This window comes from Patagioenas fasciata, chromosome 11 (assembly GCF_037038585.1).
Source record: "Patagioenas fasciata isolate bPatFas1 chromosome 11, bPatFas1.hap1, whole genome shotgun sequence".
Classification (NCBI taxonomy): domain Eukaryota; kingdom Metazoa; phylum Chordata; class Aves; order Columbiformes; family Columbidae; genus Patagioenas; species Patagioenas fasciata.
In genome coordinates, this window is record NC_092530.1 from 18,426,347 (window position 1) to 18,438,908 (window position 12,562).

General features: G+C 42.0%; 1 protein-coding gene across 3 annotated transcripts in view; it reads right to left on the bottom strand.

Annotated features, from left to right (window-relative positions):
* The window catches only part of IL1RAPL2 (interleukin 1 receptor accessory protein like 2), a 372,810-nt gene that overhangs the window by 358,567 nt on the left and 1,681 nt on the right, over nucleotides 1-12,562 (bottom strand). For 2 of the 3 annotated variants that reach the window (XM_065846525.2, XM_071813491.1), the window contains exon 2: nucleotides 2,121-2,221. In XM_065846525.2, the coding sequence (XP_065702597.1) occupies nucleotides 2,121-2,202 (82 nt within the window). In that variant the 5' untranslated portion in view covers nucleotides 2,203-2,221. Of the gene's footprint in view, nucleotides 1-2,120; nucleotides 2,222-12,562 lie in introns of those variants that run through there. The other variant, XM_071813493.1, reaches the window with a different exon arrangement.

Below are 12,562 nucleotides of genomic sequence, written 5' to 3' on the forward strand. Positions count from 1 at the left end.
TCTAATCTTCTAGTTAAATAACAATACAAATAGTTAAAGTTCAGAAGCCCCTGGAGCATCTGTCCCTTCACAACATATAACATTTAGTGATGCCCCAAGCAATCAAACAGTCCTTCATACCTAAATACCCTTTCAGAAAGGGAGTCAAATTATCAATTTTGCTCCAAGTGCTGAAACCACAGAAACAGAAAATGTATTTCACACACAATGTAGTGGGAAAAGAGAGAAAAAAAAAAAATCAATAGTTTGCTCCACACAGCAACCAAAGACTCAGCACATATGACACAATGAATATTGAACTACCTGATCATGTACTTGCAAATAAACTATAATTTTACTTTATGTGCATTTTTCTGCACTGTCTTATACTCAACGTATACCAATGCAATCAAATGAAAAGAAAAAGAACCAGCTATTCACTAGTGGGTTATATTTAGCAACAGGCAGTCTGACATATTAAAGCATTTTTCCCACCAGTACTCAACCTGAATTGATACTGTCAACACCTGCCAATAACACACAACATTCTGCAGTCAAAGCAAGCAGATTAAAAAAAAAAAAAAAAAAGAAAAAGAAAAAGACCCCCACATACGCACACGCTAAAATATAATTAAAGGTAAGCTACTAGCTGAATGATGCTATAACCACAGGCATGTCACTTCTACAGATATGTACTTCTCATAAAGGAAATGCAAAGGCCCTTCCTTGCAGCCAGGTGGTGTTGTCTGGCACCAGTGAATCAAGGCTGCTCAATCATATAGATTATGGATCTCATAGGGGTTCCCATCCAGGCCTGTAGTAGCAGTTTTGAAAAACAGCAACACCATCGCCCTTAGCAGAGTTTAGATCAAACTCCACTGTAGCCAAATCTCGATATCCCTGACTGCTCTCACAGGGCACACAGGGCTCAGGGCACAATAACCACAACAAAAGGCTATAGAATAGTTCAATTTAGCAATACCCATTTCTACTTTCTAACCCAGCAGAAAGAATTCAACCTAGCATCTGGTGGTCCCCAGAGTAACACTTCCTAGCCTGGAATGTGATATATAATTCTTTATAATAGATGGACCAATAACTTTTCTCCTCCTTTTAAATTTAAAACAGGCCACACCATGTAAATTCAGTAATTCCTTTTTGCATCTGTATTACTAAAAGTGTTGGCTGATGATATTGAGGACCACAAGATCAACAGAAGCCCTCACACTTGTACACATAGCACACAACTAGTGGGAAAAAATGACTAAGTTAACATGTAAGTTTCAAGGCACAACATCCTGCACTGGTTACCTGCCCAACACGCAAGGCTCTAGCAGACTAACAGCACTATGCAGCACTGCACCCGACCCACCTGTCTGCCCAAAGTCCTTCCAAACTTGAGAAAGCCAAACGGTCTCATGGAGTCATCATTGCCTTTGAGGGGGAAGAGCTGCATGGCCTAGAAATCACTTCAGGTTCTAATACAGACGAAACATTATCCAGATCAATTATCAATCATCCTGAAAGGAGATACTCTAATGCTTCTTTGAAGTGTTCTGTTACTATTAGCAGGTTTCAAAACCAGATGTAAACATAAACACCCACTGTCCTTCACTGCCAGAATAATCAGAGATCATCTACCCAGGAAAGCTCTTCCCAGTTCACACTATGTATGACCACACATATGGCTGGCATGACTTTTTGGAAGATGCCCTTCCAATACACACACACACAAAAAAAACCATACAGACTTAAAAGTCACCATAAACTACATTCAAAGTTAAGAAAATCCCTTAGCATGAGCAAAAGACTGGATGTTGTTAAAACAATGTCAAAGTCATTATTATCTGTGGGTTTTCAACCTTTAAGTTTTTTTTTTCTTTAGGTTTTTGTTTTGTTTAGTTTTTTTTAGTAAAAGAAAACATAAGGACATTTTCAAATAGCTTAAAGTCACATCAACAGAACATTATAGTCAGAAAATACATCCTGTAACATCTGGCAAGCAAACCACATTGGTTAGGACTTTTTTTTTTCCAGAAGAGAACAAGAAGTATATATGCAAAACAAAAAGCAGATAAAATGCTTGATTGCATGAGCACTAGGTCCAGATTCAAAAGTAAAAATATTTTTCTGTGACTTACCAGAATTTCTCTTTGACACGAGCTTCAAATTCATGCTGACTACAGTACAGATCACAAGAACCAAGAGAACAAGAGGCTTCATCTTTCACTTTCTGTGACAGCTGAAATGCAAACATAGTATGAAGTCTGAATCACAGCTCTTCACTACAACAAAGCAGCAGCTACAGTTAAACATTTCTCAAAGAACCATTACGGGGCAATGGCTTAATCTGGTGACTTCTGGGTTTATTTTTACGCAGAGGTAGGAAAACATAACGGTTCAAAGTAACTGTCTATGAATAATTTATCTCTGACTATCACACAAAAGGGTTGGGATTTTTTAAATGACACTAGGAAAATGTTATTTTGCTTAAAAAAACATAAGACAACTGTTTATTTGAAATAGGGTCTAATCTGGCAGATTTTTACATGTTATTTAAGGGGAAGACCCTGATGGTCATGATTAGTTTTGGCTCATACAAACAGTCCACATGCTTAAAGAAACTTCACATTGTTCAGAAAAAACAAAGACTAGGTTATTCATGCAATTCCTCTTAGCAATCTTGTTTTCCCACTGGTGACCTTGTAAAAGCTCCTACAATGAATTAATGCTATTCCAGAGATTTCTTCTATAAAATCAGGTAAAGACAGGTGAACAAAATTCAGAAATCAATGAATACAGGTCTCAGGATTCTTATTAAAAAAATAAAATTAATCTCTCCTGAGAATTTTACTACCTACTTTATATTATGTACATTCAAAATAAATAAAAATCTAGTTTAACGTTGTATTTTTAATTTTATATAATTACTGGAACTAATTCTGCTTTCATTTACAAGTACAAGGTCATTCAAGAAATAAACAGCAAGAGCAAACTGAGGTTCCTTATCTGCACTCAGAGGTAGAACAAATCTGAACTCAGCAAAGCCCACCTCTCTCTCTCTCAGTAAACAAGAAAGAGATGCTTAATTATAAGCAAGAAGTCCTCAAATATATGCTTAGCTTGAAGTCACAGGCCTTTAAGTGGCTTGATATTAATGTATTTAGACTCCAGGAATTTATATCTTTAGATCGGGACCCTTATTCTCAGATAAACAGGGCAGTCATCTAAATCAGTACGAAATTATTATTTGCGCCAAAAGACTCAGCAAACATTTTATAGCAGTTTCTCTTAAACGGAAATGCACAAAACTACCTGCACCAGTATTCAAAACAAAGGCAAACAAAACGGACTTGTTCTTAAAGGTTGTCCCACAGCCGCCCCCAGCCCGCTCGCAGGCACCCTCAGCATGAGCCCAGACCCCTGCAGCTCTCAACATTTGCTCCACATAACGGACCAGCAAGAGGGGGCAACGTCCTGCAGTTTGCTGAAAATTATTCAGCTTAATTTGAGTTTATTACATCGAATATTCTTCTCTTGTAATTTTACTACCAGCCTACTGTTGTGTGAAGAAAATGTAAAGAACCATGTATAATCTTTTACACGACAGCAATTATACTGCTATTCAATTATTTCAAATTTACCACTTACAGCTGAAGTTTTCCCCCTCTCACCATACTGTGAGCTATAAATAGGCAGTGGATTCCCCCCCACCCCAAATTCTATGTTCCCATGGGCACTTTATGCCTATTGATTCCCAACGGTAACTATGCTAAAGGAGTTTTCAAGGAATAACATACACTGAATGCTGTCTGACAGTGGTTAATGGCAGAATTAGTATTCACTCTTCTTTAACCTTTCCTCAGAGTACCAAAATCCTGAAACAAGTAAGGCCATCTTGACAAGACAGATTTTTAAAAAGTAATTAAACTAAATCTTTTGACAGAAAATTGTAATGATGATGTTATGCTAGGATGATTTTCAAGTGTAGCTTTGCAAATTACTTTCTCCACTTTCCTCCCTTCGGTTATTACAGCTGAAGTATGTAACTCCTGAGTCTTTTTTCATGTGGGTGTCTCCACCCCCACCTCAAACGAGCTATGCTGCATTAAATACACTTCAAAATTCAAAGCAAGTTCTGCTGGCCAACACTCATGCTAGACATAGGGGAAAATTCTTGGTTCTGTCAGCACTGATAGAAGCCCTCACCAAGGCAGCCAGTCTCTGTACTTGGGGGGAAAGACAAAAATAAAACCAACAACAAACAAACAAACAGCCCCAGTAAAATACAGCAGGAAAAAGACAAGAAACTACTCCACCACAGTCATTCACAGCCTAGCCCAGAGCCTCAGCTTGTCACACCTGACATAACTCCACTGAAGCTGGCATAAAAATACTCAGAGTTTGAGGCGTTACCTTCACCGTCCTAGACATCCAACCAGAAGAAGATAGGATGAGTCACACCAGTGGGTCAGCTGGTTACTGTCCTGAGACAACAGGCAGCTATAGGCAACAAGGCTGTTCAAACTGCCATATCATAGATCATTTTTTTAAACATACAATTTGACAAAGAACGCAAGGTACAGTATAAGATGCATTTCCCCCAGAAGAATGTCAAGTAGCCAGAAGGAAAGTTGTGTTCAGGACAAAGTCTCTAAATTTGCTCAGGAGAAGACTTCTGGGGCTGAGCCTGCCAAGACTCCCATCGTGTCTTCCGGTGGGACCAGTCTCAACTGCCTCCTCCGGGCCATTCACCCCCTTATCAGGCAGCGGGATAGACTAGAACCTCAAGACAATCCTGTGCTAGACCTACCAGCACTTTTGGAAATAAATGTGTGGGAAAGTGTCTATGAACTGATGAAAAACGTGAATAAAAATCTTCTAGCTTGAAGAGCTATGAGATGGGATAAACCAGTTAACATTCAATACCATTTCTCTATAACTGAGGCATTTTCCTCCAAGCAGGGCTGATTTTGTCATTTGACAAACTTTCCCGTCACAGGCGCTGAGCAGCATTTCCCCAAAGAGCCACTTACTCTGATGCTGCCAACTCCAGCCAGCTGTGAGTAGGGGCTCACAGCTGTACCAAGAACATGGTACCCTACTGGATACACCTCACAAGAAGGAGACCAAGTTTAGCACCATTCCCAGAAGAGTGAAGAAGACATGTTAATAAGGATATAGAAATACCAATTACAGCTAGCTTGCCCAAGATCACTGAGAGGAGAGAAAAGAAATACAGAATAAAGTGCTTGTTGAAAAGGCTGAAAGAACTGCTAAACCAGTTAATCTAGCCCTTTATGTGACCTGCCAGGTTGCACTAGTACCAAGGTAAGGCAGGTTACTACCATCAGAGGGAGAACCGTAGGAAAAGCAAGGTGTGACAGCTTTATTCTCAATCATTCCACTGCTAACGAGGCCACCCCTTCCCTCATACTATTTGATGCTACAGACCTCAGGCTGCTGTAAGCACCCAGAAACTACAAGGGGACCAGGCTGCAATGAAGCACAAATTCTGTTCATCTAACAGAAACCCCAATTCCAATATGCTGCCTAATGCCCTTCACCCGTATTGAAAAACTTAGTCCTTTCTTCTGAGTCCTCAGAAAACAGGGCTTGAGAAATCATGTCCCATTTTCTTCATGTACTGCTTGCTGTCCTACCAGCACTCACTGCAGCTCACACAGCTTCCAGACTCAGAAGCATTTCAATTGACACAGTTAGAAGAAAGCACTTAGAAACAAGAAGGAAACTGGAGCATTAATATTCTGCGCAAAACCCAGCACTGAGATTCCCAAGTTCCCTCTTTAAATATAATTTCATTTTTCTCTAATTTCTACCACAAGCATTGTTTATATGGAGTTCCTTTTTAAGAGAAAGCAAGAAAAGAAAGGGGCGCATGTGTGCACTCAGGTACACGTCTGTGCACAGACTGAGATTTGCTGACACACCACCAGGCTCTGTAGATTCTGGTTTCTCCACAGAAGCTGTGATGCAGAAGGTGCTCATTAAAAACAGCAGCCCATCTCTTTAGTGGTTTCCAATTGTCAGGTTTAGTTGCTTAGAAATCTCCCAGAAATAAATTACAGTTTTCACCCCACACAGAAGGCTGCAATGGCAACAGTAATTCTTTCATTGTCTTTACAGTGTGCTAGATGGTGACTTTCGTTCATTTCTTTTTGAGTCATTTCCCCACTCCAGTTTTCAAGGCTTTAAATTTTAATGTGAACCCTTTCTCAGGTTGTCTTTTCCCAACACACCACACTTTGAGCTGTTTATTACTGAAAGATTTTTGGTCTACATAATATGCTGGATGGAGGAAATCCACAATGTGCACCAGTCCCTTTTTGTTGATATCTCAAACACAAACAAAAAAATATTTAACATCAGAGATGCATGCTAGTTGAAATAATGTATCTTGAGCTCATGCAGTGTTCTTCGCTCTGTTGCTCAATGAGCATCAAAGAATATTTCATTTTGCCTAATTCACTGTGCATCCTCAGCATCGTAACCAGCCACTTTAGTTGTCTAAATATGCAATGAACTTTAATTCTACAAGGCAGTGTGCATTCAGCATTTGTCTTGCTGGATTTTAGCCTCCACTGGGCCTAAGTCCTTAACTAAATTCACATCTGGCTAATTCTCCTTTTTCAGCAGAATTTCTGTGGGAAGTTTAAAATTGAGGTAAGCACAGAGGGAACCTGGCAGTGCTTGTGCTGTGCCAACTCGAAATACCAGCATCAACGATACATCTAAAATGCCTGGGATTATTACTGGCTCAACAGTCTATTACCTGTGTGATAGCAATACAAGACCAAGGTATTGTCCTGAGGAAGTAAAGGGAACCACAACTAAATACACAGAGCACCTGAGAAGGTCATGACACCAATCTGCAATGATTCCTCCAAAGGCTGCATGTCTGACTGCAAAAGAAAAGCAACAAACTGAAAAACTCTCACATCACCTGTCATGTAAAGGGTTAAACTCAGAATCTTATCAGTTATTTCAGAAGAAACAAACTGCATGACCCCTTCGGTGTCAACATCGAGGTTTGGCTTGAATGACTGTAATGCTTCCATTTAAAAGTTAAATATCTTCCAAACAGCAGCCATAGAATATACCAAGAGCAGCAACTTAAAGCTTCAAAAAGCATCTTAGAGCCTAACACCAAAACAAATAAATGGGTTTCAGTGACAGGCACAAAAGAAAAATACTGTGGATGGCCTCCACACAATAACTTCTCCTATGAATATTTCTGGCTGCAAAGAGTAGAAGTTATTTCAGTCATGTTGAAGTGGCAATCAGACTCAACATGATGAGCAAACTGCTGGTTTGCCCTGTAGAGGGAAAACTCTGCGAGCATTAACACAAGTACCTTTTCCTGCAAGAACTTTCCAATCCAATGGCTGCCTAAAATAGTGTCCATTTATGGCAAAAAATGAAGAGTGGGAAATGGAAAAATCCCCTGAAATATTCCAAATACAGATAAAGATTCCGATATCTATAGAATCGAAATGCTAACCAGAGTGGTCAGCGATGAGTATACGATACAGGTATTCATTTAAATCTCTACCAAGAAAATTGGACAGAAACCTGAGCAGCCCATCTTAACAGATTCATGAACCAGAAGAACTAGAACTACTCAGCACTGATTAGCAGATCGAGTACTATCAGCTCACACCACACACTGACCTCGACTCCCTAAGCAACACACTCATACAGAATTCAAGTTCATTATTTCTTCAAATCGGATTTTAAATCCCTGAATCGTACTCCTCCCTTATTGCAGCAGCTCCTGCACTTGGAAATGCGGGAAGCAATTTTAAGGAGGAACAAGAACAACAAAGAAGTGGGAAAGTTAGCTATTATTTTTTAAGCCTCATGCCTAGCTGCACCATCAATCACATACTGATTCAGCCCTACCCTGGATTCTACAGAGAACTATTGTTCCAGGCTTAACGTTGCAATATTGTAACTACACATCCCAGGATATATGGATATGCTTGTCCAGTATCACAGCTTTTATATTTGAGTAGTCCAGGCCTTTTCATAGATGTTCAAAGTGAAATATGTGTTGTGGGAGGAGGATTACAGCTGTACTTCAAACCTCATGGTTTATGAGGTCAGCATAATGGATCTATTAATCTACAGCCTTTTTTTCCCTATAGAGGAGGAGCTATTAATATTCTACATATATTTACTTCTGCAGATTGTGGTTGAATCACTACAGTACTTCAGGCAACATTTACCATAGGTAAAGACTGTCAGATCCAGAGAGTTTGGGTTTAGAGGGTGAGGCTCAGCCTCTTGACACTTTGCAGAAGTGCTTAAAAAGCTTACAGAAAAGCCAGTTGGGGGAAAGAAGAAAATGTGAAGATGTTCCACGCTTGGAAAGCTAAACACATACACTAGTACCAGGGAAAGGGCAGTGATTTTAAGAATCAGCTTAAATCAGCCTAAATCCTAGAGCTGATGCAGTCAGAGCAGGACAGTTCCCAAAGCAAAGTAAGCCACAGTGACCACAGCTGCCTCAGGGGACAGAGGAGCCCCAGACACGGACGGCCACATACACTTCCCAACACCGAGAACGCCGCTGGGCACTGTCCCAGGAGGTCAAACTTCTTCTGGGCCAAGACGAACTCCAAGGCTGCTCTCAGACCCAGCCCAGCCAGCCTGCCCTGCAGAGGAGCTCTGCTCAGGAAGAAAGGACTCTGAACACTGCTTTTCAACTCCCCAGGGGGGAAAAAAAAAAAGCTGCTGATGAGAACTCCTAGGCTTCAGAGTCACTGATAAACCTTGTAAATTCTGGAAAACCTGTGGCTTCACCTGACTCTGGCTCTTCAGCTGCTGACACTCAGATCAAACACCCCTGCTCAAGTCACGGCCTTTTCATCTTAAGTGTTTCGGATGATCTTGCCAGTGATCACAGGTCTCTTCTACAGATCCTTAACCACAAAAGCAGAAGTTTTGACTAAAAGATGTAAGTCCATTCTCACCCACACCAGTTTCAAAACTCACTCACTGCTCTTACATCAATAAGGAAATCTGTCCAATTCACAGCAGTCTACACAAGAGCGTTATTAAGCCAAAATATTAGATGCTTTGCTTCTTTCATACTCATACCAACCTTGCTCCCCAAGCAGCTTTTGTAGAAAAGCTATTAAAAATGGAGAGAGAGACAGTTCAAAGAGAGGTCTCAATCCTGAAAGCATATCCCTCCTCTTCCACCCCACACCGCTTCTCTCGTTCCTCTTGTGTTCCTCAAGGTTCATTACAGAGGTGTTCAGCACAAAACAGAACTCTATTTCAGACTGGGCTGCCATCTGCATGCTGAAACGCTCCCTGCTCTTATAGAGAAACTGCTTTTACAGCATCTTGGAACGGTCCTCTTTTCGAGACCACATAGAAGACAGACTGCAGTTGCTACAAGCGTCAGCCGTATTGACTTTATATCTGCTCCTATATACATTTATACCTCTGCAATATTTACATAATAACAATATTTGCACTATTCATGGCAAACCTGGTCCACATTCACTCCTGCACATTAATGAAACAAGCACCGAGAGAACACAACTCTGCATGCGATGTGCTTAGAATTTCATTCCTTGATCTCATTCAAGGCCACATGCTCCCCTAACTAATACATAATGCTCAAAGACGACAGAATTAACAGAAAAAGATGACATACCAGCTGTTACGCTTCTTATAAAACGCTCTTCCACAGTTTTTCACTTAGAAAACACAGTTCCAGAGAAGCAAGACAGGGCACTTGGCTCTGCTGTCAGCACTGTACTCGGCAGCATCTCATAGTACCTTAAAGTGATAAACATTCTTGATGAAAAATTTTTCCCCTTACATAACCAGAAGGTATCTTTTACCTATAAGTGTTTTGCCAGATTTGCTGGAGGGGGGAAAATAAGAATTTAATTCAGCAAGCAAACAAACAAACCTCCCAGAATTTGAGAATCATGAGGAAACTGTTTATAAAACATTACTTCCAAATATTTTGTGGAAATCTTGTAAACACTGGGGTTTTGTTCTGATGCAGGCCAAAATCAAATTCAAGTACTTATTTTACATGCCCTGGAACTGCTCTGTGAAATAGACATCCTTGTTAATTTAACTGTCACATGAAGCAGTGGGAAGAGGGGTGGAAGGAACTCTATTCCTGCAGTGCTTTTGCGGTAGAAAGGGACTGGAAAGGATTAGCTGAACTTTCTAACACACAGTCTCCCTCCCACCAGCTTTGTCACTAAACGTAACACAATCCTTGGTCCTACACCAGTTCCAAGGGAGGCTTTGCCTAGGTCAAGCACCAGATGCCTGAGGAAAACCCGACCATCAGAGCTAGCAAAAAGATTCTCATTATTTTCAACAAGGGCAAGATCTCTTCACTTTGTCTTCTTTTCAAGGCTGTTTAAAGGAAGATTTATTTTTAGTTGAACACCCTGAAAAGAAAACGGCCTCTTAATGTGCCTCTTTACTTTGTGATACAGTTTAAATGTTCACTTCCCTTTCCAGCACTAAAGACCTCCTGATAAATAGCTCAGACTCATATTGTTTAAGGAAGGCTTAGAGAGCAGACACGGTTTCCCATACAGCCCCTTAAGGCTCTTTAATAGCTGTTCATGATTTACCATCCCTTGATATTTTCAGCTTGAGCCTCACTGTGAAGTAAGAGATTACGCAGAGCACAAATGTTTTGGAGAGCAGGGAAAGCCCATACATTATAAATACTACATTTGTACTTCTTACTGTGAGCACAAATCTCAGCCCTTTCCCTCAGACACAGGTCAAGGCCACCAGCCCCTGGCAGCTTCGCACCTCAGCCAGCACTCGCCCAGCAGGGGCAACTGGCTGCACAGAGCACAGACGTGCTCCCTGGAATTTTTCCTCCATCTCCAGTCCCACAAGGGCCTGTCAACCCAGGACATAAAAAATCTGGACCAAACAGCCTCTCTCTTCCAAATACCACATAGAGGTCACTGTGCTCTGTAGCTTTAACTGGATAATTGTAACATGTGTCCTTTTCTCCCCAGGAAACAGCTGTGGATAGTCAGGGAACAAATTACTCTGCCCATGCCAACAAACCAAATCCCTTTACAGACCCATTCCAGCCAAAGAGCTTCACCTGGATGCTACTGTCAGCAGCAGGCAGAGCATCTGGAGGGGTATGGGCCTCACCTGCTGTCCACATTTCCTCCCCCTTGCTCTCCAGCAGCCCACCTGCATCTCTGCTGGGCTCCTCATACACACTGCATCCACACACAAGCTGCCCATTACTTCCACAGGGAACTGAAGACAGCAGTTGCCCTACGCCTCCAGACACAGACACTCTTAACCCTCCATGGCTTGAGCTTATTGCACATCAGCAAGGCACACCACCCAGGAGATCTCGAGCACAGCAAGCACGCTCCTACCTGCCTCCAATTCCTCGCTCATCTGGACTTAAGGCTGTGAAGTCCAGCTTCTTCAGAGGCTCAGGCCTCCAGCTCCACCAAACCACAAAACCTCCTTCTCCCACACCGCCAGATTAGAAGTGATCAGAGCCACAAGAACAGCCCTTCTGCTGAGCTCCCCTTCTCCCTGCCAGCCTATGAATCCCTCCTGACCCCGTCGGACTCTTTTTGATCTGACTTCTGTTTGGAGAGTGGCCAGTCCCCCGCACTGGTTTCCAACAGCTTCAGCTACTGCCCTGCTTCAAAGTGCAGCACTAGACTGGCAGCCCTGGAGATTAAAAGGCTTTCCATCGCTCCACTCTGTGAGACACAAAGCAGATGAGGCAAAGCTGGCTGGCACCATGTATGCACAGGGGTTCCAGCAATTGTGTGGCATTCACTAAAGTTGTCTAAGTGCATTAATGCGGCACACCTCGTCTTTTTTATTATCTCTTGTGTAAGCAAGTATTCCTCCCTTCTCCCTCCCATTTTACTGCTACAGTGTCAACCACCAAACAATTTGAAGACAAACCTATGAGCTTTCAGGTATTGCAAAAGTAAAAGGGTGGTCTGCAGAGAACTCCTGAGCCTTACAAATGGAACAACCAAAGATTCGTCTCTCTCCTGTGCTCACTTGCAGCCCAAGCACTGGGGTGAGTACGAGGAAGTCTTGGTATCAGTTAACATCCATCTGCATTCCCGACTGACAACCCATCCCCGGTCTCAAGGAACAGGCCAGAAACACATGCACACCCATGCACACAGGATATCTCACCAGCTAGAAAGCTTTAGTTCAGTAGAGGAAGGTCTCCTCTCACAAACTCAGAACTGGAGCACACTGGAGGTGCAAGTTGCTGCCTAGCAACACAAGCATGCTGCAGGGAGGTCAGAGCATGCCCCTGTCCTCCCACTGCAAGAGGTCTCCTATGCACAAATACCCTCAGAAGGACACGGTTCTTTGTAACGTCTTGGAAAGCCATCCTGCACATCATCAATTACAATCTCTGCTTAACCACAAAGAGCCTGTGCCTCACTGAACCGCCAGAGCTCTTCATTTCTCATGTTCATTGTGCCGGCATTACACCCCACTGACTTATGGAGCCAAAACCCCAAATTCCAGCCTATTCCTCCATCTCGTCATC